The 26,097-nt window shown below is 41.2% G+C and overlaps 1 protein-coding gene and 1 long non-coding RNA gene across 5 annotated transcripts in view; one reads left to right on the forward strand and one right to left on the reverse strand.

Moving 5' to 3' along the window:
- The window catches only part of tiam1a (TIAM Rac1 associated GEF 1a), a 53,858-nt gene that overhangs the window by 25,088 nt on the left and 2,673 nt on the right, over window positions 1-26,097 (forward strand). The window contains exons 10-28 of one of the 4 annotated variants that reach the window (XM_041051393.1): window positions 1,660-1,806; window positions 2,214-2,288; window positions 5,271-5,441; window positions 6,452-6,556; window positions 7,557-7,638; window positions 7,919-8,005; window positions 10,485-10,697; window positions 11,991-12,124; window positions 20,755-20,979; window positions 21,304-21,372; window positions 21,522-21,647; window positions 21,951-22,059; window positions 22,527-22,706; window positions 22,814-22,932; window positions 23,046-23,154; window positions 24,338-24,396; window positions 24,803-24,899; window positions 25,677-25,764; window positions 25,884-26,056. In XM_041051393.1, coding sequence (XP_040907327.1) covers window positions 1,660-1,806; window positions 2,214-2,288; window positions 5,271-5,441; window positions 6,452-6,556; window positions 7,557-7,638; window positions 7,919-8,005; window positions 10,485-10,697; window positions 11,991-12,124; window positions 20,755-20,979; window positions 21,304-21,372; window positions 21,522-21,647; window positions 21,951-22,059; window positions 22,527-22,706; window positions 22,814-22,932; window positions 23,046-23,154; window positions 24,338-24,396; window positions 24,803-24,899; window positions 25,677-25,764; window positions 25,884-26,056 — 2,368 coding nt within the window. Of the gene's footprint in view, window positions 1-1,659; window positions 1,807-2,213; window positions 2,289-5,270; window positions 5,442-6,451; window positions 6,557-7,556; window positions 7,639-7,918; window positions 8,006-10,484; window positions 10,698-11,990; window positions 12,125-16,247; window positions 16,325-17,417; window positions 17,898-20,754; window positions 20,980-21,303; window positions 21,373-21,521; window positions 21,648-21,950; window positions 22,060-22,526; window positions 22,707-22,813; window positions 22,933-23,045; window positions 23,155-24,337; window positions 24,397-24,802; window positions 24,900-25,676; window positions 25,765-25,883; window positions 26,057-26,097 lie in introns of those variants that run through there. The other 3 variants (XM_041051394.1, XM_041051397.1, XM_041051396.1) reach the window with 3 other exon arrangements.
- LOC121190564 lies at window positions 11,983-18,511 on the reverse strand. The gene is made up of 5 exons (XR_005895003.1): window positions 18,391-18,511; window positions 17,120-17,386; window positions 14,682-14,698; window positions 13,431-13,486; window positions 11,983-12,102 (listed from the first exon to the last, which is right to left on the reverse strand). It is a non-coding gene; the product is annotated as an uncharacterized LOC121190564 (long non-coding RNA).

Below are 26,097 nucleotides of genomic sequence, written 5' to 3' on the forward strand. Positions count from 1 at the left end.
CCAGTTTCCTACAAGCAGGCCACTGGATATACCAAGCGCATACATTCACACATCAGAGGCTGATAGTGGGTTTTTTTTTTCGTGATTGGTGGATCAATACAAACTGTTAGTAAGCTGCCATCCCTGAGGCACTTTCCCACAAACAGGCTTAACACTCTCTGCTGTGTTGCCCCTCCACCCCCTGCACCCCCCCCCCCCCCCCCCACACTCCTTCCTTCTACTGCCTACACCCTCACTTCCTTTGTCTGTGTCTATCTCATTCAGACTCTCCCTCTTTCCCCTTATCTGCCTTATTTTCTCTCCAGAGGACTTTCCTCACCCTTTCTTCCTCTCTTTCTCAACCCGTCTCAGTTTTTCCCATCTTCTTTCCCTCTGTGTTCATTATCGTGTCCCCTTTTCTCCTTGTTCTTACATTTAATTATTTTTGAGAACAGTCGTGCATTTGCTGCATGTGGGCTATATTTATTATATTTATATATGGAAAAGAACTAAATGACAATGAAATACATTAACAAAATAAAGAATATAATGTTATAATTAATGAAATACAAAAACTCTTAGTAATAAAACTCATAGTTGCTTTTCCTTGCTCTCTGATTTTTTCTTTCTTTCTTTCTGCTGCTTTATCCACTGCCAAAAGAGACATCGTAGTAAAACAGAAAGTGAAAAGGCCTCTTGCACGCAGCTTACGTAAGAAGAGTCTTGAAGACAGTCTGACCTATTATGTGTGAAGTGTGTGTGTCTCATGAGCAGTGACTGGTGAGGAGACCAGTAGGCACACACCCACATAACTACACTATGTGCTTGCGTGTGCACATACATACATACTCCAGTACATGTGCATCAAAGTACGTATTCGTGTACCATATAGTGAGTCAGAGCTGTTCATAGCCCAGTAGTTCGATGTGAATTAACCCAGAAATGCCAAGAGTGGTTTCTCTGTGCATGTGTAGTAGGTCACTGAAGGGGGGAAGTGTTCAGTATGTGCCATTATGTTGAAAATGTGTGACTTTATGTTTGTGTGTTTACGTGCCTTCATGTGCATTTATATGTATGAGTGCAAGAAGTGACTCGTAGTACAAATACAGACAGCCACAGCTGTCAGCGTACAGTACACATACATAGTCTCCCAGTCACTTTATTTTTCCTTAGTCCATTCATTTGAACAGCAGCTCACCAGAACAGAGCATAAGAATTAAATGAGTTTTAAATTTCAGGTAGTAAGAATATCAGTGGAAATAAGTTAAATATCACTTAAACGCAATTGATCAGTTATGTGAAATTGTACACATATAAATACAGTATCTATATTCCACACAAAACTTTTATAGCTAGTCTCTCAAAAGCTTAACAGGTACTGAAGCCATGTAGGCAATGTCACACTGGACTCTGAACTCTTTTGTAGGCAGCAGGTCATTTAGATGTAAAATAAGTAGTCACAGATAAGTGCATTGCAAGTGGATAAAGATTTATTGTAAGTGCAAAAAAAATGGAGGATAAAGTCCAGGTAAAACCTTTATGTCTTTAATGAGAAATATGAATTACTCATATACTCAATACAGCCTCTCTAAAAATTACAATTTGTGGATATTGTCCATAATTAAAGGTCAAATATCACTTTGATTCAATTCATGTTTACTGTAATTATCACTGTCACAGGTGTCGGCCCGTACAGAAAGCAGCATCAGGAGGAGAAATCAGGCCATGCCTCGTACCTTCAGTAAACGTCGAAGCCGTTTCTCCTCACTCTGGGGGCTAGACACCACCTCCAAGAGGAAGACCAAGGGACATCCCTCCATTAACCAGGTCTCCATAGTGACACATTCACACTACAAGCGTTTGATTGACTTCATGGTTTCTGGTATTTGCAGCAGTAAAACTTGAAGATAGTAAAAGTTGTGTAGACATAACCAGAAAGAGGTTACATGTTGAACTTTTGGAAATTTGACTCAAGAATTCGTTGGTGAAAATGAGCTTTGTTGACGACCCAAGTTGACCACTAAACAGCAGTTTATTTAGTTGCTGATTTTTAACATACAATGCAAGTGATCAATAGAACAATATAAACATAATGCAGGTTTGATACTTGGATAAATATTGTTGAGGTTTTGTGCAGAGTTCCTTCTAATTGTAAACGTGAGCTGCATAACATCTGCTGTGTGTGTGATATGCTTGGATGCAGCTGCAATGTTCTGTTCTTTGTGTGGCTGCAGGTGTTCGTCGATGGGATGGAACCTGTGAAAAAGCCCTTGGAGCGCATGTTTGAAGACTCCGCCAGTGAGAAATCTGTAAGAGCTCTGCCATTTTCACTTGACAATTGTACAAGTAGACAATAAAAATACATGTTTACATTCAGGATCATTATAGGATTGTTTCGTCTTTGGCATTTGTTAATGTGTATTTCATCTCTGCCTGCTCTTAATGTTGAACGTCATTAACTAAACTAAAGATTTATAAATAGAATTTGGGATACGATGTTGCTGCTGAAATTTAGAAGTAAAGTTGCATTAAGGCTTATCTTCGTTTTTTGTTGTGTTAAAACACATACCAAATGGTTAGTGTATCCTTAAGTAGGCCCAAACTTGTTTTTATTTCCATTGTGGTTCTTTCCCATCCTGCAGCCAAACCAAGATGACAAAGGCCGCAACAGATACAATGAATGTTTATACCGTATCTCTACAGTAATAATCTTCCTAAGGCTAAACACTAAGTTACTCCTCCCTTTCTTAGTTTGGCATTCACTTCAGACAACCAGAGCTCATGTAGCTGTAGGCTAATTCCTTGTCATTGTTTGCCTTCCTCATAAGCCAACATAAAAATCACTGGGCCATCTGATGAACCTTTGTACTTGTATAATGGGTTACGGGCTTCTTATGGCCCTGAGGCCAGAAACCTCGGTGGATTTACCACCTCTCTTCGCTTTACTGAGACCCTTTTGGTGCTCTGGCTCCTCATTTGGCGGGTTATCTGGGGGAAGCACAAAATCCCTGCACCCTTCCGCATCAGTGAGCATCTCTTTGGGATCATTTTCAGGCTCTCTCTTTTTTTTTAATGTTTTCCGACATCCACTTATCTCCTCGATGAAGAGTGATTGGAGAGATCTGCAGACTTATCAAATTTTAAAAGCTGCGGTCTCCTCTTTCAATGTTATCAGATCATTTTTGAGATTATTTGTGGTAGATACAAATATAAACAACCTTTTTCATTTTCTACAGCTGCTTCAGAAATCTTTGTAGGACTAACTTGGGTCTGCGTTCTCTTTTCTTCTTGCTAATGGGTTGCATAGTTTAGGAAGTAAGCATTATTTCTTTGTCAGAAATAATGCCATTATTCTTATTGTATTCTCCTACTCTATCGTCTTTTTTAGTCTATCAGCCCATTTCCAAATAGGTGTTGACAGATTCCCATTTCTTATTTTCATTTGCTCCAGGCAATTCCAACTCTATCAGCATCACAGACAATCGACTGGAGGGATATTTCTGTCTGCTAATCCCACTGAGGCAAATTTGATCTGATACGTTCAGATCATTAGTTTTCTGATGTTTCAACAAATTATGCAGACATTTGCTACCACGGGACCTGGCAGTTTCACACCATCTGTGCTCTCCTGTATCTGTCGTATTAACCACATTTTACAGACAATTGCAAATAATGGATAATATCTTTAGAAAGAAAATTAGATTATCTAAGGCCACCATGGGGCTGTAGGTTTCCAGTAGTGCCTGGTAAATGATGAATTTATATGAACTGTAGAGAAAAATGTCCATGGGTTGTGCAAGGACAGAAATTTCCAGCTCCATATTTTATGAGAACTGGTAGAAGGAAGCAGAGATGAGGGGGAGAGGGAATACAGGCCTCTGTCTGAACTCAGCAGATAGAAACAAACTCAACTAGCACTAACCCACTCTGACTGTGGAGGCCCCCGGTGGCACCATGGGAGATTGATTTCCTTCCACCCACGCCCAACCTCAGCTGGCAGCGTATGGGATTACAATAAAGAAATGCATAGTGTAGGAAGTAAAACACCCCAGTTTGTAGTAAGATAGAGCTGGAAATGCTGCATCAGTAACAAAGATTCAGATGATCTCAGTGAACATTTCCAGCGAGATTAGTTGCAAATGTTTGCATCTGATGGACTTTTCCCAGCTTTAATTCTCTGTTTGTTCTGGGGAATCCCACTGATGGCAAAGAAGGGAAGCAGAGAGAAGGAGAGTTTAGTGTACCGCCCCCCCCTGCAGAGGCATCCTAGATGGGCCATGAGGGGAGCCAGATGGTGCTGAGCAGGGCTGGGGAGTTCAGGGAGTTGGGGGAGGTACTAGCTGTGGGCCCCCCGGTCTGTTGTCTGTCTGAGAAAATATGTGTGTATGTGTGTGTTTTTCAATTTAACTGCATGTGTCTATATTTTGTTTGTGTGAACATGCGCATGCGTGTGTGTTTGTATATACAAAACTGTGCCTTTGCATATAGTTTTGCTCCCTCCGCTTCCTGCTCTGGTTCACTTCCTGTCCAACCCGATGCACAGAATCACACACAGGGTAACAGATAACAGCCAAGGCTAAATTCATTTAAACAGGGACCAGTAGGCCAGATTGGTGACTGTCAGCAGATTGTATGGCGTGAATGGAAGATGGGGAGGAGGGAGATGATGGAGTGATGTACAGATAGAGGGGAAGGGGCACCAGAAGGAGAGGCAATGAATAGAGGGGGTGGCGTTGGGAGCGACAGAGGAATGAAAGAATAAATGTGGATGCTGTTACTCGATAGGAGGTGATAAGGTATCAGTGACAGACAGTGTGAGGTCGAATAGAAGAGACGAGCGAGAGAGGAGACAGGCTGACATGGCTGCCAGATTGTCCGAGGTCAGACTGATGGGCTTAAAGGTTGCAGTCTACAGTTTGAACAGAATGCACGCACACACACACACCACAAGCATGAAGATACAAGTGCGCACACATATGTAACACATACCCACACAGGGAGACAATTGTATCAAGAGGCTCTCATCAACACAGATGAATTCGATTTTGTAATCTGATCTCCTGCTGTTTTCGGGCCACCGCCAGTTTCCATCATATAAGTCTCATCAGTCCAAGCAAATCTGGTATCTTTCGCGAGCAGGAAGAAAAATAATGATGAATTATGGGGATTACTGGGCCATTTTAGCTATTTGAACTGCGGGTAATAGAATATCTTTTTTTCTGTTTTCACTGAGCACAAAGGCTGCTCAAAGATGCATAAACCCTGGATGTGTGTGTGTGTTGTGTTTTCAGAAGGAGAGAGAGAGCTCTGTGAAAAGTCTTCCTCAGCAGAACATGGACAGCGACATTTGGGTTCCTGATTACCTGACCCCCTCCTGGGTGTGTCTGCCAAACAATCAGCCTGTGCTGGCCATCATACAGCCTGGTGAGACAGCGCTGGAAGTCCTGAGTGCCATCTGCAAGGTGAGTCATTACTGATAGCACTGCAAATGTTATGTTACTGGAGACTGTTTACTAGCTACACGTCTGTAAGGTTCTGGTTGAAGCACATGCTGTACATCGCATTGCGTGTAAAGGCGATAATTACGCACCAAATATTATGCAGTTTGATATACAAGCTGCTAAGCATGCAATAAGTTTTAACAGGTTTGTCAAACCAATGCAATCTTGAGGAACAAGTGTCATAAAATGAATTTCTATAACCAGTTACATAAGGATAATAAAGTCTGTTGACAGCTGAAAAGTATGTAAAAGTCAACTTTTTAAAATGCAGTTCCGGGTAGTAGGAAAACAACATGGAAAATTAGATGCAGGTTACCAGAGGTGAATGTACGATTCTGGATACGAATCTGAGAATCCCTGAGATGAAAGACTGACTGGTATTTCAAGGAAGACAGAGGAGTGAATGTGTAGATGTTGCCTGTGCTCTTAGTCTGACAGTGTCACTGATCTTTTCTTAGTAATTTCCTTACCTTACAATATACACTGCATGTTGCTGTCATGCACAGTCTTGTCAATTTTTGTTCCACTTCATCTCTTCTTTTCCCTAATTGGTCTCAGCCAGAGACGCACTGGAATAATGACGCCTAATGATACGTATACGTTCCACTTAAGGGTCTGTTGAAAAACATGTAAAGCTGATCGACGTGTGTGCGTGGGTGTTCATGCGCATGCATGCCATGAACATGTCTCAAGGAACTGGAGCATCTAATTCACGCCGCCTGTGTGATATATGTATGCAGATATATGTGGATTACATACATGATATGATATATACATCGGTGTCCTTTTGTCAGTGGATGCCATAAGCTGTAGAGTTTTGTAATGGTAAAGGAAATATGACATAAAATCCCAGGGAGAATTAGTACAGCAGTAAATATAGTGATTATGTCTCTCTTGTTTTGGAACTTTGACAGTTTGCTTCATTTAAATATGTGTTTTTCCTCATTTCCCTCCTGTCTTTTTACCTACAGACACATAAGATAGACCCATCCGCCCACTACCTGCGTTTGAAAGTGTGGGTTGACAATCAAATGCTCTTCTATGTTCCCAAACTCGAAGACGACATCTCGGATCTGGTGAGGAAACACACACTATAGGACTGTGGTGATAACTTGTAATGTAATGGAGTAAATATCCTGATATTGGAATCACGTTCAACCACAAAACTATAATATTTCATGATGCAGACCCAACTTATACTTATTTCAAGTAATCAAAAATATGGATTTTTGTTGTATTACAGTCTCATCAGAGACACAGTGTCCCATTTGGATTTTGGGCTCTTCACCTTATTATTAATTGATTTATGTTTCATTTCTGGCACAAATGGATGCAAGCTTGTGCATGTTTTATGACTGAGTTGCAGATTTGATTTTCAATGCATACAAAATTCCCAGGATGCAAAAGAGGCACCATAGGATACGATATAAATTATGCAAAATAGGACCCTGATTGTATGGTGGGCACTCTGAACTGTACACATGTGTGTTTGTGTGTGTGTGTCTGTGTTTGTACTTTTCTTATTATTCACATAAACAATGGCTCATTGAAAAAGACCTCACCTCCACATTAATCAGCCACTGTAAACCCCCAAAACGAATTCTCTGTGTGACAGTGCTTTGTAGGTGATACACTGAACTCTTTCTCAAAGCACAATCATTGTATAACTCGCTCTTTTCCTCAAGAGCTCTTTTATCTTCCTGCTTTGATCAGTGACTCGTTTCACCCTCTTTCATCCTTAGTGTATGATATTACGTTATTATTTCTCAACAGTGAAGCAGATTACACACTGCAGACTTCTGTTCCTGTCTGTTGCTTCATACACACAGCTGTGTCTATGCTCTCTCTCGCTGTGAGGTCAAACCCTCGTCTGAGCACCCACTCACTTTACAGACCTAACCCGGATTTTGACCCCACCACCTTCAAACGCAATTGCTCTGTTAAGCAACCTGAATAAAACATGAATCCATCCGTTCTTTATTAAGAGCGATACCATGACCTTGACCTTCTTTATCCAACAACACTGCTATGCTTCAATTTTTTTGAGAATTAAACATAATTTTCTTGTGTTTGCAGCTCTACAAAGAGATTGAGATTTGCCCCAAAGCCACCAGGATGATCCGGTTTGACAATGCCGAGTCCTGCGCCATCGGATATGGTATGCTTGTCCCTGACAATAGTCCTTTTTGAACTAGACAGACTCAGTTCCTGCCATTCTCTCAAATTGTGTATCAAATTGATTTTGTAATGGACTTCATTGAGTCATGCTTTGTTAATGACTGAGGGGGGATGACCCAGTGTGAGTGCATTTTGACTTAAGTGGATCTAATCGCTCAGTAGTTACACTGCAGCAGTGCACACTGTCAAATTGTGATATAAGAGGTCTAAAAGGATTAATGACTGAATTTCTTTTTGTGTCTAATTATCTGTGTCTCTAGGGTTTTCTGTGGCTGTTATAGATGAAGATGGGACGCAGCAGCTCCATATTACTGAAGTGAAAGCAGGGGGAATGGCCTCAGCCAAAGGTACTTTTTTTTTTTTTTTTAAATAACATACTAGACAGGAAGTGTGGAATCCACTGTACATTTAATATCCTGAGAGTTGATATTCAGTTATAGAAGACAAAAGAAACAAAAACAAAACAAAAAAAAAAAATCCAGGACATTTACCATAGTTGAATCTGAGTTCAGTAACAACAGGGGGACGTGTGAAGGGTATATGAAAGCTGGGCACACACAGTATTTCTTTCTTGAGTTGACACTGCACACATAACACCCAAACATCCGACCTGAGAAACACCTGATCCCACATAACATCTCATCAGTGCAGCTCTGTGTGACTGCATCACATCAGGTATTGAGCCAACGCTCTTTTGTTTGAGAGAAAAGCCTTGTGGCCTAGAACCAAGAGAAGAGAAGAAATGAAGAAAAAAAATGCACACCTTGTCTAGAAAGGTGTAGGCTTGCAGGTAGAGGTCAAAGGAAAGACAAGAAGGCTGCACACTCAGTCTGATGGATTCTTTTTGTTTTAAATTCTATGCATCAACATATCGGCTCATCTTACCTTTTTTTTGAATTACAAGGCAATCAACATCAACCTAGAAAAATAGAGAGATCATTCACAGGCCTCAAACATCAGTATGTCAGCAGATACAAAATAAAAAAGCAAAGTGAAAATCTGAAGTACAACATCTGCTTCCTTTTATAAATGCATCTGAAAAAAGACTTATCACCTGTCCTATTCAACATATAGTCTGATGATTACTGGCTTTTATAAAAACGCACGATGTGCCAAAACCTTCATCTATCAATAGAAAATAAAAAGACTGCATAGGACCCATGAATTAATGTCTTTTTTTTTTCCTTCCTGAGAGCAAAGAAGAGAAACAGTATTCCTTTGTTTGCATCTGGCCGCTATTTGAACAGCCGGATCTAGAGATCAACGCCCGTTCACTGGTCTCTATTTTTTAATGCAGCCAGAGAGACCTAATGGGTTTGAGAAACACATGGCAGCTCTGTAGATACAACACTAATGTATAGAAAATAACATAGCCCATTATTGTGCCCCAGGGTCAGACCAAGGTTACTCATGTGTGAGATTGTGTCCTCCAGTGTATTAACAATCTTGAAAGCTGCTAGTTTAGCAGGCCGCCAGCAGCCAGAGGATGGAACGGTGCTGACTTTCTTCCTTAGCAGGCGAATAGAGATGGAAAAAGCTTGTGGCATCCAGACAACACAATGCGTCCTTTTGGAATATTACACTATATTTTGCTGAATCACAGGATTAGATATGTCAGGCACGATATTAGTAAGTCCATGTGTACGCTGGGATAAGCCTGTGTGTGTGTGTGTGTGCATGTATTTTACTAAGAGAGAGAAGAATGAATGGGGAGTGAAAGAGATCACGCTTCAGTTTCTGCAGGGTATACGCAGAAACCAGGCCAGCACTGGACAAGGAGCCCCAAAGGGTCTTTTCTCAATCTCTCTTTTCTCTTTCTCACTGTAGTTCCTCCTCCCCCTCCCCCTTACACAAGCACACACACACACACACACACACACACACACACACACACACACACACACACACACACACACACACACACACACACACACAGCGGTATATGGCCAGAGGGGTTATCTCTCTTTCTGTCCAATAAAGACTCTGCTACAACTGACATTTCACATCCCAGACAACTAGGTCATAACTTAGGGCTAAATGTGTGCCTTGTGTGTCTGTGTGTGTAACTGTGTGTGTGCCTGCATGTGTCTGTTTGTGGCGGCGCTCAGTGCGTTATGAAAGCCACATCACAGAATGTTTCTATAACAGTAGACGATATAAAAACAGACTGAAGTCAGAAGAAAGGATAACAAGCAAATATGTGTTAACAGGACCAAAACCCTTTGTCTTACTTAATCCTGCAGTGAGGACAGGTGAGACCACTTGTCAGATAACCTAAGTAGCTGCCACAACCAATCAGGTTTATTTGGAGAGGTTGGCTGCTAATCGGTCGGCTGATTGAGTGCTAATTCTCAATTAACGGAGCTGGGCACAGGTGGTCGAGGGGAGGGGAGGGAGAAAAAGCCTCAAGCTGAAGCTGTGTTTCTTTAGGTTTTTTTTTTTTGTATATAGTACTGCAGACTATGGACTATATACATAATGACAGGACAGGAAGAGACAGGCATTGCACCCTCCCTCTTAAACCCATCCGGTCTTGTTAAGTCAGTATTAGCCTCAAGCTAAACAAGCATGGAGGGATGCATTTTTAATGTATTGGAGTCCCAACATGATTAACCACAGAACTACTTTTAAGGAATATGGCATTAAAGTTTTGTTTGTGTAGACCATTTGTACACATTAGCTCCTGAGTTGCTGTATTAACTATCTTTTCTGTTGCAATGTATTTCTCTCCAAAATCTGAGACACTTTAAAGGACACAGCCACAGCATTTAAGATTCTACCTGTACAAGCTGAGTTTTTTTCATTTGTCCTTTCATTATCTGCCAGGTTTGAAAGCAGGGGATGAGATCCTGTTGCTGAATGGTAAACCTGCATCTGCCCTCCAAATGGATGATATGAGGGCTGCGTTTGTAAACCAAGCGTTGACCTTGACTGTGAGCACCCTGCCCCAGCTGGACCCTCGGGTGCTGTGCTCCCTTCCACCCCGGCGCTCCGATGGGGAACAGGACTTTGCCACAGACATCTTCTCCCAGAGCCAAGGTAAAGCTTCCTGTTCTATAAGTTGTTGTTAACACATAGTTTAAAACAATTCACAAAATGATGTATACAAACAGCGTCCTCTAGTGACGAATCCAGTGAGTTTCTTCATCAGTTTCAAATTGTGACTTCACTTTGTTGAAGGACATCAAATCAGGTGAAAGTGAGAAGGTCAAGACTTTAGAGTAAACTTACTTTTGATACATTTGACCTACATCTTAGTCCAGTGTTGACACAGAGCGTGACCTTTTGGTGCCACGTGAATCCGTCCAATCACACCCTTACGGTGCTCCTTTCTGTTATGTAAACAATGTTTCTACTGGGTTTAAAATCTGATGAGCATTATCCATACGGGTACTCACTATATCTATATATTGAGCATGTTAGAAAGATGGTTTAATTGGAGGAATCTGTGGAAAGCAAACAAACAAACAAAAAAGAACTACCCTTTAGATTATGGAATCTGAAATTGCACAGTGCTCCCTTTTATTCATGTTTCTTGTGTGTACCATCATACACCCTCTAAACCTCCAAGTTTGTGCGGTGAAAAAAAAGGATATTGGAGCTTATGATGTCTTTTTAAGCAGAGGGTGGGCAGGGCGATCTGCTAATTATGCATGGATGCTGTCTGATAACTAACCTGCAGGCAGCCGCTAGCTTTCCTCTGACCTGCTCTTTTTTATGTGTGCAAGGGCACCATTTGTATTCCTTATAAATTGGGGCTTGCGGTGCACAGGCTGACAAGCTGGCGTTGTTTATACAGGGACTCGAGCAGTATGAATATTAATATGAATCCTTCAGCAGTGTGGAGCTGTCATTGTTTAGGATATGCCATACGCAAAGGGTCAGATGGGGAGTAAAAACACTTCAGCAGACAGATGGAGGTTATCGATGATATCATGCTTAAGAGAGGAAGGGTGCAGACAAGAGGCCTTCAACACAGGGGAGACATCAAAGTGGAAATTTCTCATGGATATGGATGGAATAATGACCAATTTGACTACACAGGCGTATCATAATAAGAAATACTTAGCATTATAGAGATGTTTTTATTATTGTTGCTAGGAGGATGCTGTTAAATTATATTTATCATAGTAGAAGGTGAAGGAAGCAATGTGTGATGGATACTAACTTACAGGTTAAGTTTCAAAATACAAGTGTACTGTGCATAAATCCAGAGGAATACTCAGATACTGACTAAGTATTAGGGAGAGATTTGTTATATTTAGTACACACAGCATATACTGTATGTGCACTTGCTCCCTTGTGAGCTCTGTCCTATGTCTCCATCTGTAGAGGACATCCTGGATGAGGTGTCGGGGTTGACGGTGGAGAGCCCAGATGAGAGTTTGGAGGAAGGACCTCGGCTGACCCTGCAGAGCCCCGGAGATCATCAGGAAGACAAAACCTGCACAGGGACAGGACAGAAGGTAGGATAGGGCATGCAAAGACACAACTGTGATATGTATACACGCAAAGCCAAACATACAGACACACAAATGTAACAGAGCAGGGAATTAATAGTCTAGTTGTACAAAGGCTGTACACACCCTGTCAGATGTATTGTTGAAGACAAAGACCAGCAGCTTTGGTATCTGTGCGTATGTGTATGTGTGAGACACCTGTGGATCAGTGCTGGTGGCTGATTAGCTGCATTGTTGTGTTGCCATCTTTTTGCCTGATGACTGTTTCAACAGCAGTGTAGTTCACTTCCGATCTCAGATCTGTCAGAAATGGAAACTGTGATACAGCTGATCAACAATCCAATACATTCTGTATGAGTGTTTGAACAAACGAGAGTCCATGTGCTCATGAATATAGAAGCCCTGTGGCCGGTCTTAACCTAAATATTTCTTGAGCTGTGTCAGATGTTTTTGTCATGTGTGAGCATGTGTGTGTAGCATGTAGCCAAAAAGGGGCCAGAGATTGTCTGAAAGGTTCGAAGATGTTTTTCTCATGTGATGCTTCTGACCTTTACATAAAGAATTTTTTTTTCCCCACACACAGCCATTACACCATACCCCCCTTGAACTGCTCTGAAGTTGCTTTTTGTAAATTCAGGTCTAAGTTGATGGTAATTTCTCTTGTTTCCCATAACATATTATTGTTGAACACTGTCATCTTAATCATGTCACATAAATAACAGATTAGTTTTAATACAGTTCTGACAACATATTACATGACCATGTCCTTTGTGGTGTATTCAGTAGCCATTGTGTGAACCTGTCCTCGCACATGAACAGATGTGTGTACAGTATGTACTGGATGTGTGAGTGCTCTGGAGCACAGAGATGACAGACAGGTGAGTGAAAGAGTGAGTGAGCAGCATCATTTTTCTAATTAAGATTATGTCTGGTCTGATCAGGGTTGGCTCAGTGATTGCTGGGACACACCGTTTGCCAGCCGGTCTCCCTTGGTTACGGTTGTCACTTCCATTACCATGGCAATGTCTGATAACCAGTAACCACCGGAAACATTATTTTTTTTCTCTGTACCTCTCTGTCGATAGCCCAGACATGAACAAAAGAGGAGGGAAGGGAAGGGACAGCTCTGTGTTCTCTCTCGGATATGTGTCAGTGAGCTTCATTTTGAGGGAGAACTAATGGGGGAGGTCAGAGCCGGCTCCAGTCTAGACTCTGTCCTGTTGGACAGTGGTGGTTCTGTGACTCCAATGTGCCATTGTTAGTTGGAAGGAAAGTGTGAGGAGATGAGAGAAATGCTGACAGATAGGATTACCAGGATGGTTGGATAGGGATGAGAGGCCTGCTTAAGTCTGTTTCAGTGCACTTGATCTGGAGAAAAAAAAAAACATTTCAGTAATTCTTTACTTTACAGAACTGTTTGGACCTCAGCAGAGTCTCTAATTAACATTTAAAGACTTATACTGTTTTAAGCTCACAGCAGTATTACATGCAGAAAGAAATCAAATCCATTCTAACAACTCACAGTGCAAAACACAAAAACACAGCATGCGATCTTTACATGACACCTTTTAATGTGTTTAACCATTTACATTTTTAAATCTTTCTTCCGTGTCTTAATTTTACATTGTTCTTTTATACAGCAGAGGGAACTCAGTGTTGTATGAGGGAGTGAGGGAAACATTAAAATTAAAATTAGTCCTCAGTCAGCAAAAAAAGCTGTAGTTCACATCTGAACTAATTTGGTCCCTTTGGAGGAACGATAATGACAAGAATGTTGCTTACCCTTGTCTGTAATGTTGTCCCTTGGTGTTTAATGCTTAGCTTGTGCTTTTTGGTTTATTATCAGAGGCTGTTGCACATGAATTTAGAAGGAAAAACAAAACCCTGCAAGCAAGGAAATATAGGTGAAAAGCAGCAGCTCTGTAAGTCTGTGATCTTCATCTCACCTTTCAGTCTCTCACCCGCTGCTCTAGTCAAACATGTGCTGTCTGATTTCTGTCCTAATTTCCATCTGCTGTCTGTTTTAGTCTCCTTTATTCATCCTCCATTTTCTGTACCCTTCTTTTTCCTTGGTTGTTGGATTTGTAATTTATTTTGTCTCCATAAATTCAGAGAAACGTCCCCAGACATGACAGCTCACTGTTTTTTTCTCTTTGTCCTCTCTGATCATCCTGTCTCCTTATCTGCCGTCCTTTGTTTTGAAAGTTATTTTCTTTTTTCTTGTCTCTGCAGTTTCCTTCTGACTTCCTGTCCTTTTTTACCCTCCTCCTCACAAACCCCCTGCTGTTCATTACCATAAACAACATGAGGCTGCTGTTGGCTCACAAACAGCTCTCCTCGCTTTGCTCTCCAGTCGGCTCTGAGCCCTGACCTGAGCGTGAAGCACTTGGAAGCTTCCTCTGTCAACAAAGACAGTCCATACTTGCCACAGAATCCCTAGGAACTCCAAAAAACATGTAATTTCTGTTTTTTAAATAATCCCCACCCCCCATGCTGATTACGCTTTTGTTTCCCTGCTCTCCTCTTTGGAAAAGCTCAGAATTGCTGAGGAATCACGTCTTACCTCATTTCACCCGGTGCCTGCGGTCACATGGTGGCAAGACGCATGAGGAAAAAGAGGCAAAGTGGGACAATTTTAATTATCCCCACATTCTAATTACTTCATTCTCCAGTGTTTCACATCATTTAGTGGAGATAAATGAGTGTCTGGCTAGCCGGAGGAAACAAGGAAGTTCATTATTTTAGACAAAGCACAGAGCCACCTCCTCAATATGAGAAACCAGCCAGAGAATAAAACAGTGATTGCTTGGGATAACAGCGATAATAGAGATGATGGTGATTGCTAGTGTTCTCCAAGGTGTAGTCAGCCTCACTGACAAGTGCTGGTTATAATTTACAAGCCTCTATCAGTTTTGCTTTGGGGCATTTGAAATGGAAAATACATTATTCAGTATGTGAAGGGTGGGGGCGTGCAGATTTCATCAAGGTTTGTTTTGATTGACTCCTGATGATATAATTCCAGTGAAACAGCTCCTTGCGTGCAGTGCATTTGTTTAATGTAGAATCTATAAATTCATCTCTGTATGTCTTTAGCCTTGAAATATTATTCTTTGCTTTAGTACACTTACTTTTTTTTTTTGGTCTCTTCTCACTGCCCTCTGTACAGGCCTCACACCTTTGTCCCAGTTGTTGCTGTCATTTCACAGTCTACCACAAGAGGGAGCACTGTGCTGATGATTCATGAAGACAACAACAAGACAACAACATTCCCAACACTCAGCATGCAACCAAGCACAGATCTGTTTTCAGAATTAATCAAGTGTGCTTATTGATTCTGATTGGAATATTTCAGTAGTCAATCATTTCTTGATTGTATTCCTCGAGTAATATATGATAACTTATGTTCTGTTATCAACCCTGGGTGGTAACTACTGGTTTTAGGAAAAAGAAAATACTTTGCACTTGACACTCACTTTATCCTCAACTCCCCAGAGCTGCAGGCTTGCAGTTCACAAATCAACTGCTTCAAAGTCTAAATGTTTATACATAGATTTGTGAAGACTCATGTCATAACATAATCATCCTTTCACTTCAGATTAAAAGATTAAAGTCTCTCTCTCTCTCTCTCTCTCTCTCTCTCTCTCTCTCTCAACCCTTCTCTCTCTCGCTCTGTCTCTCTCACACTCCTTCCCTGTGTCATTCCTCATAGGGATTTATGGATTTGCATGTTTCCCTGATTTTACATAAAACTGAACTTCAAGACTCTTCCTTCCCTTCCTTCCCCCCTCTGTGTTCACTGACATGGACAAGTCCATGCCTGCCCTTTCTGAAAAACAATGTCCGAGGAGGCATTAGATCCATGCCATCATGGATCTAATTGTTGTATTTCTGTTTATTTATACATGTGTATATTTATGCATGTGAAAAAGCGTTTTATCAAGTGTTCATAAATGTGTGTGATGTGTTTCAGTATGCCAAGTATGTGGATATGTGTAATCTCTGTTTATCCTGGCTCTTGCGGTGTATGGTTTCAGCTGGCGGGTGTGAGAGCAGGTTTGAGCTTGCCTCTCCACGCCCCTCCCTCATACTCCACCTCTCACCCTCTCTGTTGTGAAGGGCGGGTCGGGGATGTAGTACATTTTGTAAAAACATGAAGATTTGTTTCTGGGGTTAGCGAATGCATGTATTGGACTTACTAGAGAAAAGGTATTTGCCGTCTGGGCTCTCTTTCTTCACTGTTTGCCTACCTCTAATTGTTTATTTGTTTATATATTCTTTCCTAAGTTGTGGTTTGTTTTCACACATCTGAGGTCAAAGTGCTGTGTACTGCATGTGTGTACAGTAGGTCAGTGGATGTACACATGTATATGCTCATTAGCTGCTAACTGAACTGTAATTAGCAAATAAGAAGACGAGATGTGCATCGTTAAAACACTTAATCCTTAATAATACTTAAGTTTTTATAGCAACATTTTTTTTTAATCGCAAATGTTTGGAAATATCAAATCGGGGGAAGAAAACCATATTCACTTTTTTGTTTTTTATCTTCCTTGTCAGATGTGCATGTCAGATGGAATTAAGCCATGGTCTTATTCCTGAAAGCATTACATAACTCTTGTTTCTCAGGAATGACAAGTGTGCAGCAGGTGTGGTATTACAAGCCATCGCTGGATTGGCAAGGGCGTTGCTCAAAAGTGAAGTTCAGGTTTAAGATTGAAGCAGTTTTGGTTTGAGAACTTGAAATTCCAGTCAGATCTGATTCCAAAATCATTTGTAGGATTTACTTCAAGCTGCTTTGATCGCCTTTTATAAGATTTTTAAAGCGTCTGGGCATTTCTCATTTTACTGAATATATTTTAATTTCAAATTGATGTCCACATTTGCTCCTTTTGATCTTGTAATCTTCCTGAAACTGCTTTGTATTGCACCATTGTTATTGCTTAGGGCATTTCAAAGACTAATTTTGAAACAGGAGACTGAGCTCAAATACGTATTATTTACCTTTTGTTTAATGAAGCTGCTGTCCTCCTCAAGTGTGATGACATAAGTCTCTCTCAGCTGTGATGAAAGAGAGAGAGAGAAGCCAGATGCCGGTTGTCTTTTCCTGTTGGAGTGTTTGGCTCTCACCACCCACTGCTTCCTCACCTCCCATTCTCTCCTCCCTCCTTTCTCCTCCCCTCTTTTCTTCCATCTCTCACAAGGATGTGATGTTTGATCTTGTTTTTTAATGTTGCATTCTATGCTGCTGCGGCTGCTGCTCTCAAACACCTGGACAGGAGTGAGATAGGCAACAACGACAGAGACAGAGAGAAGAAGAGAGAGTATAAACGGGGAGTTGACAGGGGAGCATGCAGAGGCAGTCGGGGGATTGAGAAGGAGAGATTGGATAGATGCTGTGGGATAAGGTGGCGTGAGAGCGCTGTTGTTTGGTGCAATCTGCTCTTTTCAATCTGTGTCATGACCTGTTTGTTCAGCTGTGAGCACAGTGTCAGTGTTAAACATCAGACGTTTACTTTTGCCCTTTTGATCCACTGGGGTGGACAAGATCAGCCTCCGTACATCCTGCACAGGTCGCACGTTTGAGAGGAAGGTTAAAAGCAAAGCCTTCTGGCACTGAGTGGCACGGAGGAATGGAAGCTACCTGGACTGGAAAAGCCGGACAGGAAATGGACACCTGACTTCTTGTTTGAACTCTGTTTGACCTGCCAGCATGTCAGCCTTTAGGAGGAGCAGGAGCTCCAAACGCTCGACCGAATCCATCTATGATATGTTACAGCTGGTGAGCCGTGCAGTCTGATCTGTGTGTGTGTGTGCGTGTGTGCATGTGTGCATGTGTGCATGTGTGCACGTGTGCGTGTATGTGTGTGTGTGTATTTAATGGCTTGTGTTTTGGATTTGATGCTGCAGAGGTCAGTGATTATGTCATGGTACCAGCAGTGCTTAGGTTAGAGGCTCAGATTTCTGTCTGTTCACACATGCGATTACATGAACTGCAGAGTTTAGATCTTATGGTATCATATCATTCGGTTTATATTTGAATGGAATTTAAAAAATCCTAAATATTACTTGTTGACCGAGCGTCACTGTGCCACAAGATGCAGTGCTGAATAATTTATCCAACGTGTGGGATATATTATGAGCTAGAGCTCAGTGTTTAGAAAATAATAATAATAATAATAATACAAACATTCCTAATCTTGAATTTGATCATTTTAATCAAAAACTATAATTACTGAAATGTATGCCAGCATTTTCTGTATTAACATGATTACCTCATTTGCATAGTCACTCTTCTCTTTGCCTCTTAATTAGTGGCGATGGTGAAGCATTATGTGGCCATCCTTCTTCTCCAGCCCATCTCTCTCTCCATCTCCGTCTCCATCTCCATCTCCCGCTGTCATCTGCCTCTGTAGCTGCTCCATCTGTCACTTGGCTGTCACTAATTCCTCTGGCTGTCAAGGGCAAGACCTCACTTATTCATGTCATTGCTCTGTTTTGTGCGTTTAGAAATACAGTGGCATGATTACAGAGTGAATCTGTGATTCTGTCTGCGTATTGATCTCCGCATCATTTACTGATTCTCAATATTCTCTCCGTTCATGGTCAAGAGAATTTTATTTGAATTTAATTTATGTAAAGATTCAACACAAAGTCAGTGTGTCTCTTTTAAGTGAGGCCAATTTGAGGAGATTTATATTACCAGCAATGCAGATAATACTTTGGATGTTCTAACATGACTAGTCCTCTATAAGTGAAGCCCAGTGCAGCATGGATATCAAGGATATGATCAGACATGCATATAATTTTACTTGCATAACAGACTTTTGCAGTTTCCTTTAAGTGACTGAAGGAGCTCAGCCTGACTTGATTGAAAGAATCAGTGTGTGTGTGCGTTTGTGTGTGTGAATGCAGCAGTGTTGCGAAACTGGTTTGAATACCACAATGGAAAATTGTGTTTGTCATCGCTGCAGCCTAACAGGAGATGAGCCATGGAATCAGCAAAGACAAGCCATGTCCCCGTCTAACCAGCTGTCTGTAAATCAGTCAGTGGAAACACACAAGCAGGCGCAGTGTGTTATCACAGATTACAGTTAATGAACACTTTCACTGACCCCACGCACTGAGAACAGGGGTGTTTATGTGAAAAACATTTGCAGAAGCACTTCTGTGAATAACACTGCCGACTGCAGCTTTGAATTAAAGGCATTAATCCCATCAATCTAAGTGATGGCTGAAAATCGGATTGCTCCTGCTTTGTGTTTTCTGCATTTACGGATTTTGGATTGCATCACCTGATCAGTACACAACAGAGTTCACCTGCAATGGCTGAGTGTGTATAGTTGTGCTTCATTCGAGTCGCCCTTCATTTCTCTAAAGGTTTATTTAATGAATGACAGTTACATTTATAGCATAGATTATTATATATATAATAGATTATTATTATTATAGTATAGATTATTATGAGTTTTGTAAAGGCTAGGATGAGGAATGTAGTGTTGGTCTTAACAGGAGTAACATTAAATGAGTATAAATCCTTTGCCATTAGTGTTTGGTGTGTGGGCTGAGCTCATTCATTCCCCCACATTTCAAGGAAATTCTCTTTTTTCTAATTTGTCTTTTCAATCTATCAGTCCTGAATGAGCAAGGAAAGTTAAAGAAAAAAAAAAGAAGTAAATGTACATCTCTCTCTTCGTCACTCTTTCCATTGCTCAACAGACCTCACAGTCCAAGCAACAGCCTGTCTGAACTTGGCCCGCGAACAATCCTATCAAACCATAATGTTTGATCTGAATCCAGAGATAGTGGCATTTTTCATCATAGGAAGAAGTAAATTATTATGTTGTATTTGCAGACGTAGAAAAGATTAAGATTTTGATCCTGTAGGAATAATTACATTAATATTACTGTGTTACTCATGCTAAATTTCAGATTTGCTTTAACACATCCAGCCTCTCACTGTTGATGACGCTCCTATGTCACTTTTTCTCTATTTTTCTGTCTCTGGTGCCTACACACTGTTGTGTTCACCTTCACAGTCTTGGTATGGTGAAAAAAAAAAAAAAGTTTTATGTGGACAGAACCTCTTGAACCTAACAATGTATGTTCCTGTGTGGGTTCCAGTGTGTAATTCTTAAACAGCTGCTGCATATCAACTCGTAAGATGTTGCATTTCCAGCTTTTTCCAGAAATTGTTGAGCCACACTTTCTTATGATTCTTATCATTACTGAACATGTATCGTATGACCAGTTCAGTTTGGAGTTGCAGCAGTTAATATTGGTCTGAACAGCCAGAGAGAGGGGTGGTGGGGAGGAGAGCCCCTATTTGTTTTTATATTTTTCCCATTAGGCCTACAACCAGTCAGGGTTGGCAGGTCTGCTCATGCTTGGTATTTTTGATACCAGGGATGTAAGAGGGTGTTGTTATGGCAGGTTCTCCAAGAATGTGCTGTGAACGAAAAAGGGCAATTTGTTGGAGGTTCATATTTTCCAGTTTTTTTTTTTGTGAAGGAGCTCTTAGGAGAATAGCTGTTAAAAACACACTAATAGCAGCCTTCTTCGACATAAAATGACCCTTTACAGATCCTAAAAACCTGTAGAATATGACACATCCTGTTTCTGTGTCTCTTTCTGTTCAGAGCACGGAGCAGGTCACTGCTTTCTGCCGCAGTCTCCATGACATGAATCCCCTGGAGTGCCCTATGTCATGCTCCTCGTCGTCGTCTTCGTCATCCCTCTCTCCGAGTCCTGTGTCGGCTTTGCCACCCACAGCAGGAACTGCCACCCAGAGACAGCTCTCCCACGCAGACAAACTCCGCAAGGTCATCAGTGAACTGGTGGAGACAGAGAAGACTTACGTCAAAGTGAGTACAAGCTCTCTGGAGTGTTCTGATTTGTATAAGACAATCTTTAAATTCGATGATGTTAACGGACATGCTTCTCATGACCGGGCTGGTAAAGCTTAAGTTAATCATTGTTATAGCTGTGCAGTATGCTGACAGGCTTTCTGTGTCATGGTGGGATATGTTCATACCTGTGCAATCTGATTTCTTTCTGCTATTTAAGATCCTCAGTTAATGACTCCACATTAAAAAGCCTTCACATCAAATGACGCCCATACATGCCCTGCCTCATTCCTCCTTGAATGATCACAGGCTGATCTTTTTCATATTCCTTGTCTTTTTCAGGACCTGAACTGCCTAATAGAGTGCTACTTGACACCTTTGCAGAAAGAGAGCTTCCTTACACAGGATGAGGTACTTTGTAGCTGATCTATATAATTCAAGAATTAAAAAAACAAACAAACTGTAAATGAGTTGTTGTAGATATACAGTACACAACCTAAGCACTGAGAATTCTCTGAAGGTCACAGCAGTGTGAGAATGATGCTCCTTGTTTGTTGTAGCTGGACGTTTTGTTCGGTAACCTCGGGGAGATGGTGGAGTTCCAGGTGGAGTTTCTCCGGACGCTGGAAGATGGAATCAGACTGGTGCCAGATCTGGACAGATTGGAAAGGGTGGAGCAATTTAAGGTGAAGGAAGTTTGATCTCTTGAACTCCACTTACTTACTTACTTGCTATTTACTTCCTTTGTTTAGAACTGGCTTCAATAATTCCTGATATATTATTGCAGGTGTGCAGGTGTGTTTGCTCTGATTTGTCTTGTTCAGGTTCAGCAGTACAAATGATGGATTTCACTGTATTTACATTTCTCTTACTACTGTGGACCACCCAAACAAAACACTTTGTTCTCTTTGGCTCTGAATGGATCAAACACAATTAAAAGTAAAGCGACTTAACTTGCCATGGTATGACATGCTCATGTGTTTCCACAGAAAGTGCTGTTCTCTTTGGGTGGTTCATTTCTGTATTACGCGGATCGCTTCAAGATCTACAGCGCTTTCTGCGCCAGCCACACCAAGGTCCCGAAAGTGTTGGCAAAAGGTAAACACATGCAAATATTCTTGACTGGCATCAAGCTCATTGCCACCACTTATTTGCCTGATAGTTACACAATAGTTTATTGCTCTTTATCATCAGTGGCATGTGATAGCTAAAGGGCAAATGTAGTAGAGGAGACATGTTGTTTTAGACGCATGCCTTGCAGCACAGAGGGCGAGCTGCAACTAGAATCAGCACACAATGAGGCGTAAACTTGAGATTGACGGCGTGTGTGATCATGCTGTCCAGACACATTTAAAAGTACAGCTGAGTTCTGCATTTGCTGTTATGGTTGCCACCCTGAGAGACACTTTAGTGGCCACCTGTTTATTTAATAGTTTTTATCTTAAGATGGAAATCCTCTGTTGGTACAGCAGCTTATCCCTTTGATGCAGTGGTCTGTATCTCTTTCAGTGTTTTCTTGCCCCCCTTTACAAAATGAATGAATAGTCATATTTCTGCTCCTCCAGCAAAGACCGACCCAGAATTCAAAGCTTTCCTGGCTGAGAGAAACCCCAGACAGCAGCATTCGTCCACTCTGGAGTCTTACCTAATCAAACCCATCCAGAGGGTCCTGAAGTACCCGCTGCTGCTGAAGGAGCTCTATTCTCTCACTGACCCGGACAGTGAGGAACACTACCACCTGGATGGTAAACCAGTGTCTTTATCATCTGTACTTCAGACTTAATGGAACTATAATAAATAAGGATACAAGTGTGATAGTTATGACTGTGACACGATTGTTTGTCCCATTCAGTTGCAATGAAGGCCATGAACAAGGTTGCGAGTCACATCAACGAGATGCAAAAGCTTCACGAGGAGTACGGAGCCGTTTTCGACCAGCTCATCAATGAACAGACTGCAGACAAAAAAGAGGTAAATATGTTAATGCTCATTTTATTCGAGGTTATCCACTGTGAATCTTCTAACTTATCTAGTGACTGATTTTTATATTTTACAATCTGTTTAATCACTTCTGTTTATCCCAGGTGGCTGACCTGTCGATGGGGGATCTTTTGCTACATTCCACAGTGGTGTGGATCAACCCTCCAGCCTCTTTGGTGAAGAGCAAAAAGGACCCTGACTTGGCTGCTTTTGGTAAGGATTAATGCTTCTGGATTACATTGTGGAATTGGTTCTGGTTTATCACAGGCTTTCCTAATATAGACATTTCTTAGATTGAGATCAGGTTGTCCATTCAGAACATTGTTATTCATAATGTAAAACAGAGATGTTTTCTAGATTTATCGAGCTACATCCACTACAATCAAATCCAACAGCCTTGGAGTACATCCTAATATATCATACTGATCTACCCAGGATAAATAACTGAGCTTCATTTTATGCTTTGCTGTTGGGTTTGGTTGCTTTCTAGCCGATACTTTCCACTTTTGTGCACATTTCGAGTTATGATGAGTTGTAAAATTGAGTTGTGCCGTCTTATTTTCAAGCTAGGCTCTTCAGTATGAACAGTAAGGAAATAGATTGTGAAATGGTGTTTTACATCTTCATGCACAGGATTGGTCAAAATGTTATATAACTTTGAAAATCCTGTCACAGCTGCAGGGTTTGCGGTGGACAGATGATCTGTAGAGCACTCATTCCCAAGAGTGTGGGATGTTTTGTTGTAGATGAAACAGATATTTTCCATGAGCTTTATAGCACACATTGTATGTTTGACTGTTCTCTGTGGTAAATACTACACTATATAACTGTATCCTAACACTAATACTGGCACATGGCCCTTAACTGCATCTCACATAATGCTGTCATGCATAGTGTGACACTGGACTCTATTTTAGATGGAAATGGACTAGGTAAAAGGAAAGCCGGGCATGTAACATATGGAATTTGCATTATTTCTTACTGTTCATGTGAAGTGCAGCATGTCGTCTTCACATTGATGGGTTCACATGAGATTCTCATACACCCACAAGTGCCCTCTGTCTTTAAAATTTTACTCAGCTCAGACACGTTTGGCAATAAATATTACATCTACATGGTATAAGGGCTTTCCCTGGCAAGGTGATCTTGAGGGGACACAGTTGCTTTGTGCACGCAATGTCATGACTTTGGTCCATTTTCATCTTTTGTGCTGCTGATATAGCACGGCAGTAGTTTGAGGCTCGTTTAGTTTTCCTCGAGAGCTGTAACTAAAAGCATCCATTGACATGCTGCATTAAGCTGTCGTTGTTGTTAAACTGAGTATATGCGATGAATGAATGGTTTCTTAATGGTTTCTCTCATTTCCCTCCTCATCTCTCTCCTGCTCTCTATTTAGTGTTCAAAACAGCAGTTGTATTTGTCTACAAAGACTGCTCCAAGCACAGGAAAAAAATCGTAAGTGCTATTTTTCTCATTTTCTGTTAATGAATTCCAGTCTGAGACACACTGTTTTGGAGGGTGTGCTCTGCGGATTGGGACTCTGTTTCCTCTGAAGTGTCTTTTTCATGTGGCTTTCTTTTTTTTTTATTTTTGCATAGCACTTTGAGACCACAAAGAAATTAAGGTTAATGTTCTTCATCATGGGACAATGGACTGAGTTATTGAATGTGAGGTAGTTATTGGCAATTGAAGACACCAAAGAGACCTTATATGCACACTTCACTGTTCCCCTAGTACACAACAGTAGATAGCTGTGTCTGTTAAACCACCCCTCTGTCACTGCACTCTTGTGCTCTCTGCTGTGATGTTGATGTATTGCAGCAGTCACGTATTCAATATTCACCCAGTCTCTCTTTTCCAGGGTGGATCTCACCGTGCGTCTGTGAGTGATGACAGGGATCCTTTCCGTTTCCGACACATGATCGCAACAGACTCTCTGCAAGTTCGTGCCCTTTCAAGTAGGTCTACTTAAATACGTAGAGCAGAAGTCATTTTTAATCTTGCATTACAATTCTTCAAGGGAAAATGAGCTCTTTGACGACTGGTTTGGTCTCCACAGCTTAACTGTTAGAATTGCTGCTGGGGTCGGTGCCAGCTCAGGGATTAGTCAGTATCAGAACTGGGAAACACGCCTAACTCATGTCTTGGATAAATGTTGTTGGCTCGCTTTTTTCATTTTAATTTGTTAATTATCTGGTAATTAGTCTAAAATATGTATTTGCTCAGAAGTGAAATGTTTAGACAAAACTCTTTGAGGAAATTGGACATTACAGTTACTTTTTTGGTTTTACCCAGACTAAATTTTTCCTCTGTTCCAAAGTAGATTTGATCACCATCATTTGAACCCTAACCACTAATTAATATATTCTGAGTTTTAATGTTGAGGTCAAAGCAAAGATCATTTGTATGTGAGTCACACAAACCACAGAAGTCGTTTCTGATGACCCACTAAATTCTGACATTAGCCTCAAAGGCCCTTGAGTCCACTAAGTGTTACTATTTTTCTCTCCAACAGAAAATAAATGATAACCTTTGCAAACAAAACAGATACTTAGGTCTGCATGCCTTCTTCCTTGCGTCCTATCTCTGTCCTAAATCAGCCTCTAGCAGTTCAGCTCTAGTATGATCATTTGTCTGCCTAATGGCCTGTTGTTAAAGGGAAAGAAATTGATGACGGAAATTAACTGAATGCTTTTATAAATGAAGATCACATGTCTCTTCCCTCCCTCTCTCAGACTCTGAGGGTACAGCAGTGTGTGAGATAGTTCACACAAGATCCGAATCTGAAGGTAGACCAGAGAGAACCTTCCAGTTGTGCTGCAAGTATGTTTTTTTTTTGTACACATGTATTTCAAACCTGAGAACTGAAGGTACACAACCAACAAAATACACTTTTAAAATGTATTATTTTTAAAATTCTTGTATATTTGTCTGATTTAAAGTTCTCCAGATAGTAAGAAGGACTTCCTGAAAGCAGTCCACTCCATCCTCAGGGAAAAGCAGCGCCGCCAGCTTCTTAAGACTGAGTCTCTGCCACCCAACCAGCAGTACGTCCCATTCGGGGGCAAACGCCTGTGTGCCCTCAAAGGGGCACGGCCCACCATGAACAGAGCAGGTGACAGAGATTCAGTGTATCTTCTAGTTTACAGGAACCAC

This window comes from Toxotes jaculatrix, chromosome 12, assembly GCF_017976425.1.
Source record: "Toxotes jaculatrix isolate fToxJac2 chromosome 12, fToxJac2.pri, whole genome shotgun sequence".
Taxonomy (NCBI): Eukaryota; Metazoa; Chordata; class Actinopteri; family Toxotidae; genus Toxotes; species Toxotes jaculatrix.